This window comes from Falco punctatus (assembly GCF_963210335.1).
Source record: "Falco punctatus genome assembly, chromosome: 17".
NCBI lineage: Eukaryota > Metazoa > Chordata > Aves > Falconiformes > Falconidae > Falco > Falco punctatus.
Window position 1 is genome coordinate 3,608,389 of NC_137597.1, and position 12,611 is coordinate 3,620,999.

General features: G+C 50.8%; 1 protein-coding gene across 3 annotated transcripts in view; it reads right to left on the minus strand.

Annotated features, from left to right (window-relative positions):
• The window catches only part of ANKS1A (ankyrin repeat and sterile alpha motif domain containing 1A), a 112,328-nt gene that overhangs the window by 29,909 nt on the left and 69,808 nt on the right, over positions 1-12,611 (minus strand). For all 3 annotated transcript variants that reach the window (XM_080367769.1, XM_080367768.1, XM_080367767.1), the window contains one exon: positions 9,684-9,750. In XM_080367769.1, the coding sequence (XP_080223895.1) occupies positions 9,684-9,750 (67 nt within the window). The remainder of the gene's footprint in view (positions 1-9,683; positions 9,751-12,611) is intronic.

A 12,611-nucleotide genomic window follows, 5' to 3' on the forward strand; every position in this document is an offset into this window, starting at 1 on the left:
ACCATGGTAAGGGCCTTTTCTTGCTGTTATGGTGTTAAGAGGAGCAAAGGCGCGAGTGACCCCGAGCACGAGAGTCCTGGCACCGTCATTTTACCACCTAGCTGGATGCATGGCGTTCCAGCACGCTGCTCGGACCGGGCTGGCTGCACCGGACAGCCTAACTACACCACCGCCCCGGGTGACAGCCAGGGAGACGGAGGAATCGGTACGGTTTTCACCCAACGCGGTCAGTCCTGCCAGGTGTTCGGTGCATGCTTGTTTCTGCCCTTCCTTCATTTTCTTCAGCTAAGCGCAGCTGCTGCATCCGAGCCCCTCGCTCGGACGAGGGAGCAGCTCCGGAGGAGGAGGCATTTTAGTTCCTTGCCTCCAAACCATGCCAAAGCAAAAAGAAAACCAAAGGCAAGCACGCTCTCTCCTCTTCCTGCAGCAGCTCAAGTCCAAGACATGCCCTGGCACCTCCTTTCAGGCTCTGATAAATGAGATCCTTCCCAACACCCTACGGAAGCCGTGCAGACAAGCTCTCCCTTCCCTCACCCCTGGGAAGAGAGTCCAGTGACTTGTTACTTTCCTCTAGAAAAGCTCAAGACCTTCAATATGACCAACAAAAGTTCAGAGATCTCCTTTTCATCAGGGAATTTGCTGCGCAAGACAGGCGGAATTTTTCAGGCTTCTCGGCACCTCTGTTTCGAGGGTATATGCAAATAAAAAGACGATCAGGAAAACCAAGTTGGCTTTCTTTAAACCTTCAGGTCAGCTGAAGCTGTTTGGTACCTTCCAAGCCATCCTTCCCACCCCCGCCCGCTGCAATGGCTGCACAACGCAGAGCTCACGGTGTTATCTGGAAATTCTTGGGGTGGGGGATCCTGCTGCTCTGGTCCACGGGAGAGCTCCTCTGCCGGGCGAGCCGCGCTCGGGGGGTCCCAGAGAGCCGGCCGGTCCTCCTAGTGCACGCTGCAGCACCAGAAACGCAGAGATCACAAAAGCTTTCCGTCTCCCTCCCCTCACACAGCCCGTGCAGAAGGGCAGCATCTAAACCTGGAATTTATGCAACGAGCTGCCGCTCGCCCGGGGTCTCCATCCTCGCCGGCGGTCGCTCCCTGCAGGTCCGCAGGCAGCCGTGTCCCCTCACCCCGCGATTGTGCGTCCTTGCGGAGCGCTGCAGTGACGGGCTTTGTCTGAAGGCAGCCAGCTCCACGCTTGCCGTTCCACTCTCAGTCCTGTCTCCTGCTCTCGCATTGCCTGTCCCTCCCTTCTCTTCATCCTCTTACCCCTCCCAGCTTTTCCCTCCGCTGCACGAGCAGTCAGCAGCCTTCGCAGCAGAAGCTGCAGGAGAGGGGAGGGAGGCAGCGGCTTTGTAACTCTCCAGTGGAAATTACTGACTACTCAATATTTACTCAGTGATGGGCTACACGGCTCGGGTTCTCAAAAAAATGATGTTACAGGTCTGCTTTGACAGTTCCAAGTGATTTGTGCCTGGCTCAGAATTAATTTATCGAGAGGCAAAGAAACTGCTTGATGCCTACTACAGCATTTCTGGAAGCAGTGGGGGGATGAAACCACAGCAGCTCCTTCCTCTGAGCTCCTGAATTTTGTTTTAAAAAATTATTTACTCTACTCAGCCTTTTGTGCACTTGTAAATACATTTCTGCTGTTAGAGGCGCTGGTTTTCTGCTTCTAAAACCACTTCAAGGCAAGACAAAATGAAGGGGGGGTAGGTATTCGCAGGGAGTGGAATAGAGGGATTTACTTTAAAAAGAAAATGACGACAACAGATGCCCAAAACATCCCAGGCTGAAAATAAAGAAGCCTAAAATGCACTTGTTACAAGGATGACAGAAGAACAAGTGAATCCCAGTCACTGTGCCCCCAGCAGGAGCCCGATCACAACTTCTGATTGAAAAAACTCCCAGTTCTCAGCTCCATCCTCCTCCTTACGCTCCGCGTTTTAGGAATCCTACCTTTAAAAGGTCTGCAGATGGCAGAGGGAGAAACAGTCAACAGAACGCGGTTACAAATAATTTGAGTATTTAAAAGTTGCAAAGAAAGCAAGTCAAGCAATTCATTTTCCAAGCAATTCAGCTTCAAGGAAAACAGGAAAGGGAGGGGGCGACCAGGGCTCAGAAAGGTCCTTTTAGAAGGTATCACTTCAATAATGCCCTTAATAGCGCAAAGTTTGAGTCCTGTCTGGAGGATGAAATAATTATCCTCCATATGATAAATTTGGACAAAAAGCATCACCCTGTTTGCTCACGGAAACAGTTAATGGTTTAACATGACCTGGCGTGGCTGAAGTCACACGACCCAGCTTCACTCGGAAGAAAAAACGGCAAGTCCAAGCAAGCGGGGATGAAACCGCTGCCCAGGCACACCACCAGCATCCAGGAGAACCGAGTCGGGCGGTTATTGCCCCAGCTGGGGATGATCTAAAGTCCTTAAACCCAGCGAGGAGGCGATAAACCCGGGCAGCGCATCGGGCAGGACGGCCAGGCCAGCAGAACGCAGTCCTGAATGCCATCAGGTGCACCAAACACAGCCAGCATCCAACTTTACCGAGATCAATTAGCCAAATGCAGTCTGCTAACGAATTCCTCCTCTCTTTTGTCAAGTCAAACACCCAGCATGTTCCTCACCTCTCCAGCCAACTGCAGAATTAACTCACCGAGCCCCAAACGCACTCCCTGCCCAGTGCAGCACGCCTCCTCCTTGCATCGAGCTGATTTATCGAGCAGAGCCCACTCATCTAGAACTTAATTTGGCTACTGCCGTAAAAGACAATAAAAAGCGTTTCTATAAATACATTAGCAACAAAAAGAAGAGTCAAGGAGAATCTCCACCCTTTATCGGATGCAGGGGGAGAAACACAGCGACAAAGGATGAGGAAAAGGCTGAGGTACTTAATGCCCCCTTCGCCTCAGTCTAACGGAGTAAAGAGCGGCTGTTCTGCGGGTACCCAGCCCCCGGAGCTGGAAGACAGGGATGTGGAGCAGGACGAAGCCCCCACAGTCCAAGGGGAAACGGTCAGTGACCTGTCAGCCACTCAGACACGCATCTATCAGATCCCACCTATGGAGCCAGATGGGATCCACCCCAGGGGATGGAGGGAGTTGGCCAAGTGCTCACGGAGCCACTTTCCCCCATTTATCAGCAGCCCTGGCTCACCCGGGTGGTCCCGGTCAGCTGGGGGTTAGCTGATGTGACACCCACCTACAAGAAGGGCCAAGAAGGAAGACGTGGAGAGCAAAGCCCTACCAGCCCGACCTTGGTGCTGCGGAAGGTCAGGGAGCAGATCACCCCGAGTGCCATCACATGCCACGTACAGGACAGCCAGGGGATCGGGTCCAGACACCATGGGGTTATGAAAGGTGGGTCCTGCTTGACCAACCTGATCTCCTTCTGTGACAGGTGATCCTTTAGCGTATGAGGGAAAGGCTGCGGACGGTGCCGACCTGAACTTCAGTAGAGCCGTTGACACTGTTCCCCACAGCATCCTCCTGGGAAAACCCAGCTCAGGGCTTGGACGGGCGCACCGCTTGCAGGGTGGAAGCTGCACGGCCAGCAGGGAGTCACATCCTGCTGGTGCTGGGCACAGGGGGTGTCCCCAGGGCTCGGTGCTGGGGCCAGCTCTGTTCAATGTCTTTATCGGAGCGCTCCCTCAGCACGATGCAGATGACACCAAGCTGGGGGGAGCTGATCTGCTGGAGGGCAGGAGGTGCTGCAGAGGGATCTGGGCTGGCCCGATCACCAGCTGGATGAGGTTCAACACGGCTCAGTGCCTGGTCCTGGACGTGGGGCACAACCACCCCACACAGCGCCACGGGCTGGGGGCAGAGCGGCTGGGAAGGGGAAGCTGCCTGGTGGGAAAGGACCTGGGGGTGCTGGTTGGCAGCCGGCTGAACACGAGCCAGCAGCATGCCCAGGTGGCCAACAGCATCTTGGCTTGTAACTGAAATGGTGCGGCCAGCGGGACCAGGGCAGCGATCACCCCCCTGCGCTCGGCACTGGTGAGGCTGCACCTTGAACCCTGGGGTCAGGATTGGGCCCCTCACTCCCAGAGGGGCTGGAGCGTGTCCAGAGCCGGGCAGGGGGCTGGGGAAGGGGCTGGGGCACAAGTGCTCTGAGGAGCGGCTGGGGGAGCTGGAGGGGGGGGGTGGGGGGTGTCAGCCTAAAGAGGAGGGGGCTCGGGGGGGCCCTCATCCCTCTCTGCAGCCCCCTGGAAGGAGGCTGGAGGCAGGGGGGGAGTCGGTCTCTTCTCCCAGGTAAGAAGCGACAGGACAAAAGGGAACGGTCTCAGGTTGTGCCAGGGGAGGTTAGATGGGAGATTAGGAAAAAATTCTTCCCCCAAAGGGTTCTCCATCTTCGGAACAGAACAGGCTGCCCAGGGAGGCGATGGAGTCACTGTCCCTGTGGGTATTTAAAAGATACGTAGATGTGGCACTTGGGGACACGGGTGAGCGGAGGGCTTGGCAGCGCTGGGTTAACAGCTGGACTCCATCTTCAAGGTCTTTTCCAACCTAAACAATTCCGAGATTCTACCTCCTCTGTTTCTGGGGAGAGAAACACCGCCTGACACATCCCCGTAACCCAGCCGGGAACAGGCGGGTTCCTCGTTCCCAGCCAGCGGCGAGACGCGATGCTGCGGCACAGCGGTGCTGAGCCTCTGCCCCGAGACCTGCGCTCCCCTACTCCTCCTCATCACGTCTGGAAGGAAGGGATGATCAGAAGCGGGTTGCTGGAGCTAAATAAACGTGTGACTGCAAAAACGTGTGCAGAGACACAGGCTGAACGCAAGCGTCTGTTCTCAGACCAAAAAAAAAAATAATATATCCTTTAAGGTAAGGGTTAGGTGGAATCCAGCACCCTTTAAGAGATGGCGTTGCTTAATTCCCCGACCTTGGACAAGCGTTTACCCACACGGCTCAGTGACAGACCTCTTTCCTCCACCTGTACCATTCCCCACTTGGGAAATCCATTCAAAAGATCAGGAAATACATTTTTAAAGATTTTCTTACAAAGCTCCAAGAGGAAATGGAAAGGTCAAACCCATTGGCCAAGAAATAAATTCTAGCTCCAAATTCTATCAAGATTCCAGGATGCACTTGAGTATCTTATCCAGGCTCATCCGTAACACCGCGGCAAGGCAGGGGAGTTTTGTTACCCTGATTTATGGAGGAAACCTTTAGGGTACAGAAACCTTTAAGGTACAGAAACCTTTAAGGTACAGAAACCAACTATTCACCCAGATTTCTATGGGAGGTCTGGGGCACGGCTGGGACCCAAAACCGAGTGTCACGGGGCCAGGGCTTGTCCCAGTGTGGCTCTAAGGGTCCCTGCCTTCCCTAGGCACGGGGCAGTCATATCTAACAAGGGCTTGCACAGACTCCAAACATCCTTATAGCCGCAGTAGCTGCCAAGGAAACCCTTTTACTTTTCCAGGCAAATTAGCGATTCCAGACATCAAACTAGTCAGGAGCCCCAGTATCTTCAAAGCTCACCCATTTTTGAGGATGAGAAAGTATTTGGGAAGTTCCCTGCAGCTCCCTGCACATCTGTGATATGACCTGAAGCATTAAAACGGCCCTAACAAAGCCCCGAGGAGCAAAAGCTAAATGCTGCCAGCAAACAAAATCGTAAAGGGTACACGCACCCCCAGGACACCCCTCAGCAGCGCAGCAAGGGACTGGCAAGCCCTGCCCGCGCTCCGGCTAGCGATGCTCCTAGGTAAAGGAAGCAGAACCAGGGAATATGTTCAGCAGCTGATCTGCGGACGAGGGATCCCAAACGGAGCGTAACCCGGCGCAGCCTGCAGGAAAACAGCCGGCTGAAGGCCAAGGCAGCTCCTGGGGCTGCCTGCTTCCAGAGACGGGTGTCCATTTTGCTGAAAAGTCCCTGCACAACAGCAGCTTTCGCTGAAGGGCTGGCTCCTCCTCTCCCCTCCATGTTAGACCTCTTCTATCGATCCATCACAGGCGCTGCTACAGCTACGGACCGGCTCGCGGAGGGCTTGCCGTACAGCAGGATGCTAAACAGTTCCCACTGCTTTAAACCAAAACCCACGCACCGTTTCGCATCCCTCTGCAAAGGCGTTTGACCCCAGGGAAACAGCAGCCCTAACCAGTAGGTAGTGCCCAGAGCAGGCAGAGGTTAAACTCCCACTGGGAAGGCACGGTGGATTCCTCCTCGCCAAAGCAAAATCCCAAGTGACAAATGGAGATGAGATCGGATACGTATTAGCATCTCATCAGGAGGAGAAGCTGCCTACCCAGAGCAGCTCAGATGCAGCAGTTTGGAGGTGAAGGATTTAAAAGGACAGAATCCCTCGCAGTGGCAGCTCTCCAGCATCCTCTATCGTGCTGCAGTAAAGGCAAACGAGCTCTCCAGTTCTGTTTTTGCTCCTGATTTAAAGGCAGAGAAGAGAATTCATGCTTAGAGGGGAAGCACATATCCCACAAGCAGCCTTGTTTAGCCGATATCCCTGCCTACAGGTGTGCTCAGCAAAAGCCCAGCATCGCCTGAATTGATGCACGTGGCAGAGGAACCACACGCAAAGGGCACCACGGCACCTGCACTGACCCACAAGTTATCACCCCAGCCCTGCTCTCAGCACAGCCGCTGCACCAACCCCAGCAGCTGGGGAGGGTGATCCTCCCCCTGCAGAAATCCAAGAGGCACTGGGAGAAGGCTGTGTGCCCAGACAGGCAGGACTGGTCCCAGCTATTGGGATGGTGGCACTCAGGCAGCACCGCCACAGCTGAACTGGTCTCACCACCAGAAAAAAGCATTGCCTACGGTAACGTTTTCAAGATGTAGATTTTCTAAACCCCTTGAGCAGTACATGATATTTAGGGACCTTCAGTCCCCCCCGGGAACAGAGTTCATCGACATCCGTTTGATCAAGCTCTGCATGCTGTATCTCAAACAGCTGTTTCAAAAGGCCCATTTTTTTGTGTTTAAGGGATAAACATCCATTAAATCCAAGCAATTATCTCCTCCTCTGAAGGCCACGGACTCTGCTCCATACGGGAGACAACACTCCCGACGACCCAGGGTTCTGCCTACAGCAGCGGAGAGGAGAGGTTCCTTCAACTGCTGGTTTCCAGAGTGAAGCTGCATCCCAGGAAGAGAAGAATTTAAATAAATCTCCCAAGCAGCCTGGAAATGTAGAAGCCTTGAGACAGTCATCTGGGAAAGGGGCAGCTTCTTTCCCTGCTCTGCAAATGGTATGGAGACACGTCTAGGGACATTGGCACTGGTATCAAAGCATCCTTCCTCTGTTAGCTCCACCTCCCCTTAGCATCTACTTTCCTCAAAAAAAAGGCAGAAAAAGGATAGGAAAAAAAGCTGGTAAAATGGCAAAACGATCCTGTTTGACGTGCAGAGCCAAGGCATGCAATGAGGTCACTGCATGGAGGAAGATTTTTAACCGAGACTTGGTTCTCTTTGCTGCTCCAGTCCAGATCCTGAACACAAACTGGGCACAGGGTTTGCTATTCCCTCCACCCCAGCCGCCTCTACTTACAACATTTATGGAAATGAGGGTGTTTTAACCCAGGATCGTCTCCCGTCGTACTGATGCTGCATTGCGGAGATAAGAGTTATAATAGTTGCAAACATGGCTGGAGGAGGACGTCGCTCTCTTTGAGAAAAATCAATGCACTAAATGACACTACGGTTCTTTCCTCACCTTGTTTTATGGAAATTAGAAAAAGCAAAGACAAAATGCACAATGAAGTCCTCTCACATACTATTTATAAAGTTTGATTAGAAAAAAAATCAGTAAAACTACATACTTCAAGGTCACAAAAGAAAAAAGAAACTGTGATGAGTTTTATCCATTTTGAAGCAATGATAGGGCAACTAGAGTTTTGCAGGTGGAAAGCTGGAGAAGAGACGTTAAAACAACCTGGCAAAAACATTTTATGGACTGAAGAACAAAAGTAGTTTTGCTGAGAAAAATTGCCACAACACTCCAGCTACTCCGGACCGTTTGTTTTAGAGGCTGGGTGGTGGAAGCCGGTCTTTATGCTTTATTCTATTGTGACCAAACTGAAACACGGCCCTTGGTAAGCTCCAGTTAAGACCAACTGCCTGAGCAGGACCCTTTGCCCTGCACAGGCTTTGCTCGAGCATCCCTGGTCCCCAGGAACTGTTTCTCAATCTGTGAAACACAAGCAGCTTCTAAAGACCTTCTCACCTGAGCCAATGTACACGGCACCCCGCCGGTGGCCAGCCAGCCCCTCCAAGCCCACGCACCCCCATCAGCTGCTGTCTTATCCAGAGGAAAACCATCCCAGCTACACCCCCGGAGCAGCTTTATCTCCAAACACACTCAGCAGTGAACACGCAGCCGGGATGGGTGAATTCCCGAGGACATAACGGGGATATCCGATATCTTGGCTATAATCACTCTGATGTACAACTCTAAATACAAAATTCCCGTCCCATCCTCCCAGGGCTGGAAGGATTTTGGGAGCCTTAAAGAACAAACTACGAGAACGTGGAGGGCTCTAGTGAGGTTCTGCACATTTCCGAAGGGACAAACCCACACTTAGATGAGGAATAAAAAAGCCAGAAAAAAGAGCATTTTGCTACTGCATTATGTATCTGAAACAAAAGCAAGATTGTTGTGGGGATTGTGAGACCAGCCAGAAGACAAATATGCAGCAGCTCCGTTGCGGACTGACTGCTTAAAGAAAATTTTGTTGCTCCCCACCAGAGAAGAACAGAAACTTGAGACAAACACATTCTGAAAGGCAAGAGAGAACCGTAAGCAATCAGTTTGACTTTCTCAGAGGCTATGTTGAGAACAAGAGGAATTGCAGGAGCCAGGATCATTAGAACTTTCTATCCCTGGGTTACCGGTGAGAGTCCTTACACCATCTTTCAGCTGCAAATTAGATATTTTTTTTTCGCACGTGCAGAAAACCTGCTCTTCCTCCTCCGCACGGAGCAAAGCCCAGCTGTGAAGGTTTAAGCGTCGGGGCACAGCGGTGGTTGGGCTGTGTGAGCAGGAGCCGCGAGCCATCCGCTCCGGGGTCCGTGGTACTGCCGTGAGCTTGCAGAAGAGCACGAGAAGCGTCCCAGGCCACTCACACAAGCCAGCAACAACCCCCCCCCTCCACCCAAAGGGAAGGACTGTAAGGAGTCACTTCAGGTATCAGAAGCCACCCATAAAAACTCCCCCCTTTTCAGCATTAATCTTTTGTTTTGTTATCGAAAGGTGCAACGCATCACCTCAAAATTTACCATATGCTGAACGGTAATGCTAAGCCCCAAAATTTATACACTGGCAGTTTCCACAGGCAAAAAAAAAACCCCTAAACACACACTGTTGTCACTGGCTGAGTATTAACCAACACTGAGGTAATCAGGGTCCCCCCCCTTCCCCATCAGGCTGGGGGTACCAGCTGCAACACTCTCCACCCAGCCCCCTTCCCCACCCACAAGGCTGCTAGGAGGGAAGGACAGCTGCATTATATAAAATGAAATGAATCTACCTAGGGGAGTATTGAATTAAAACTGCTAGTAGCAGTATTGAGTGTTACTCTGGGAAGTTGAGGGCTGCTCCTCCAGCGCCAGAGCCTGCCTCTCCCCTCTAAGGTTCAAAAGATGCGTAGGCAGGAGCCAGCACCTTGTTTTTGTACAGCACACCACCGAGACAGACAGACACGAGCTGGGTACGCTACCTGAGATCCTCTGCTGCTCCTGAGAAAAGTCAATGCCTTCGCCGATGGAACTCATGATTTTCTCAATCTGAAAATAAAAAAAAACAAAAACAAAACAAAACAAACAAAACACAAAAAGCACACGCTACATTATTCTGAAAGCCTCAGGGGAAGTTAAAGGCGGCCCCGGGATTTCACCTGCCATACGACTGCCAAAGAAATCCAGGAAAGGATGTTAAGAAACCTCTGACCCAAGCAAGGTCCCCTTAACACCTTCCCTGGAAAAATCTTCCCAAGGATGGATAACTGGGGAGGGATGCGCAGAGGCTGGGACTGCCCAGAGCCTTCCCTTCCATAACCTGCCAGCGCCTGAAAATACACAGCTCCCACATAAACCATCCCTCTGGAGCCCAAAAATAGGGAGAAGGAAAGGACCCCCCAACTCCTCAGCTCCCCGTGTCCCCACATGCAGCCCCACCTCCACCAGCAGCGATGCCTGAGGAACGCGGCTCACGGGCTCTTTCGCAGCACGCAGAGAGCGAGCTGGGCTTGGTTTGGCTGGTTTATTTGTTTTTAAACCATCACATTTCCCAATCCTGTGCTCCTCACCGCTTCCACCGAGCGCGGAGATGCTTAGAAAGAGTTTGGAAGTAGATCAAGTTTGCAAAAGCAGCAACATGACGGGGGCAAACGCCTTCCCAACCCAGGAGAGGGAGCTAAAGACAATTCCATCCCCTGATTTAAGCAATTCACACTCAAGGCAAACCTCATGCAATTAAAAAAAAAAAATAAATATTTTTTTTCATCTACTGCCTGAGATGGTGTCTTTTCAAGTCCACTGAAGAGCTGCATATAAGTGACTGCATTTGCCACCAAAAAAAAAAAAAAAAAAAAAGATAATGCAAGTTGTAATTTTGGTACGACTTACAAGGTATTTTCTTAAATGAGAATAGAAACTTTTCAAAAACAATTCTTGAGCAGAATTTGTAAATCAAGGCTTTCTAATGCAATGCTGCAGAGGGAAAACCAACAGTGATAATTACTAGGTTAATTCTGTTAAGATAAAAGACCTGAGAAATTGCACCTTGGTTAGTTAATCGAGAGTTTTCAGTAATCTAAAGCACTAAAGCTCACGATTTTCCAAAGAGCACTTAAGAGGCTCTGGTTGCTTACCCCAGCCTTGAATCTATAACCAAGGAGAAAATTTAAAAATAAGTAAAATATATAAATAAAGAGCCCCCAGTGAGAGATTCCCGAACAGAAATCTCCCACGAAAAAATTCCTACGAGGCACTTCCGAGCGGCTGCTGCTGAATACAAAGTCGATACATCAACTGGCAACAGAGACTGGGGAGAGGAAATCAACCCTTACACAACTTTTTTTTTTTTTTTTTTTTTTTTTTTCCCCTCTCCTTCCTTCTGCCCCCTGGTCTTTTAAGGATAGATTTGTGGAAGGAGTCCAAGTTTTCCTGGACCACATCCCGCTGCTGCCTTTGCACTGCCTGCATCCCAGCTGCGGGAGCTCCCAGAAGTGCCCAGCCAGCAAGAGGGGTCCTGGAAATGCCACGAGGGGCTGGGGGTTTGACATCCATTCCAAAGCCGTGGCAGCTTGAAGCTGAGTTCCACGGGGGAGGGTGTTGGGTTTTGTTTTTGGGTTTTTTTTTTCTTTTTTTAGTGAAACAAAAAGTCTTAAAAGGCTCCTGCCAAGGCAGATCTCCAATGAAGCCCTTCCTGCTCGCGGGGAGCAGGCTGGCGGTGCACTGGGAGCAGTAAATCTCACCAGGGAGAAGGCATTCATGCGATGTACAGAGGCGTCGTTAAAGGATGTCTGTCCTCTGCCCCTAGAAAACCAGGAGGATGAGCACTTGTACTGGGCTTGAAATATAAAGCTAGCTTGCTTTGAAGACCAAAAAAAATTTCATCAGATTTTAGATTACTGAATAAATCCAAATAAATTACTAAATAAATACAAAATAGATTACTGAAAAAATTTAATCAGATTTCAAACATGTATGGAAGAAAAGGGATGTATGTTCTGAAAAGAAATTTGGGTTAAAGGAAGGAGTTTGAAGTCCCTGGACACCAGGTTCCTGCCACCAGCACGCTGCCCTGCAGCACAAAAAGGCAAAAGCAATTGTTGTGCCGGGCACAACCAGAATTTGAACGTGAAAAGCGATTATTGTGCCGGGCACAACCAGAATTTGAACATGAAAAGCAATTGTTGTGCCGGGCACAACCAGAATTTGAACGTGAAAAGCGATTATTGTGCCGGGCACAACCAGAATTTGAACGTGAAAAGCGATTATTGTGCCGGGCACAACCAGAATTTGAACGTGAAAAGCGATTATTGTGCCGGGCACAACCAGAATTTGAACGTGACCTTTGCTGAAAGAGCTGGGAGATAGCTGACCCTAACGCCTGAGCAACGCCGGGATCTCCATCTGGCTGCCGGAGCCATGCAGGTCTCTGACAAAGGCCAGACGCCACCAAATGCTGGGACAAGGGTTAATAGAGTCACTAACAGGGTGGAGGATAAGTGATCAGATCCCTTGTTTCGTAGGAGGGTAAAAAATGACAAAGGAGGATGGATGCGACAGCCTAGGACACGAAAGCTTTTCCTTACGGAAATCACTGAGAACTTTAATCAAACCCCCCAAGCTAGCCGTATAAGAAATGGGATTTTGTGGTGTAAGCTCAAGTTTAAAAAGCTGCACTGAAAAAGGATGAGGCCAAGTAAAAGGCAAAAACATCCCGAGCTCAAGCGGACAGAGGCAGCCCTTATATGACAAAAATCCAAGGCAGCCAGGGTGGTTCATTTGGCAACTGCTGACATCACTCGCCGTTGCTTCAGATAAAAATTGCACGGCTAGTCATCGTGTCATCTGATCGTGCTATTTAGAATCCCTGTGGCTGAATAAGGAAGCCCCAGAAATACAGCTTGGAGAACGGC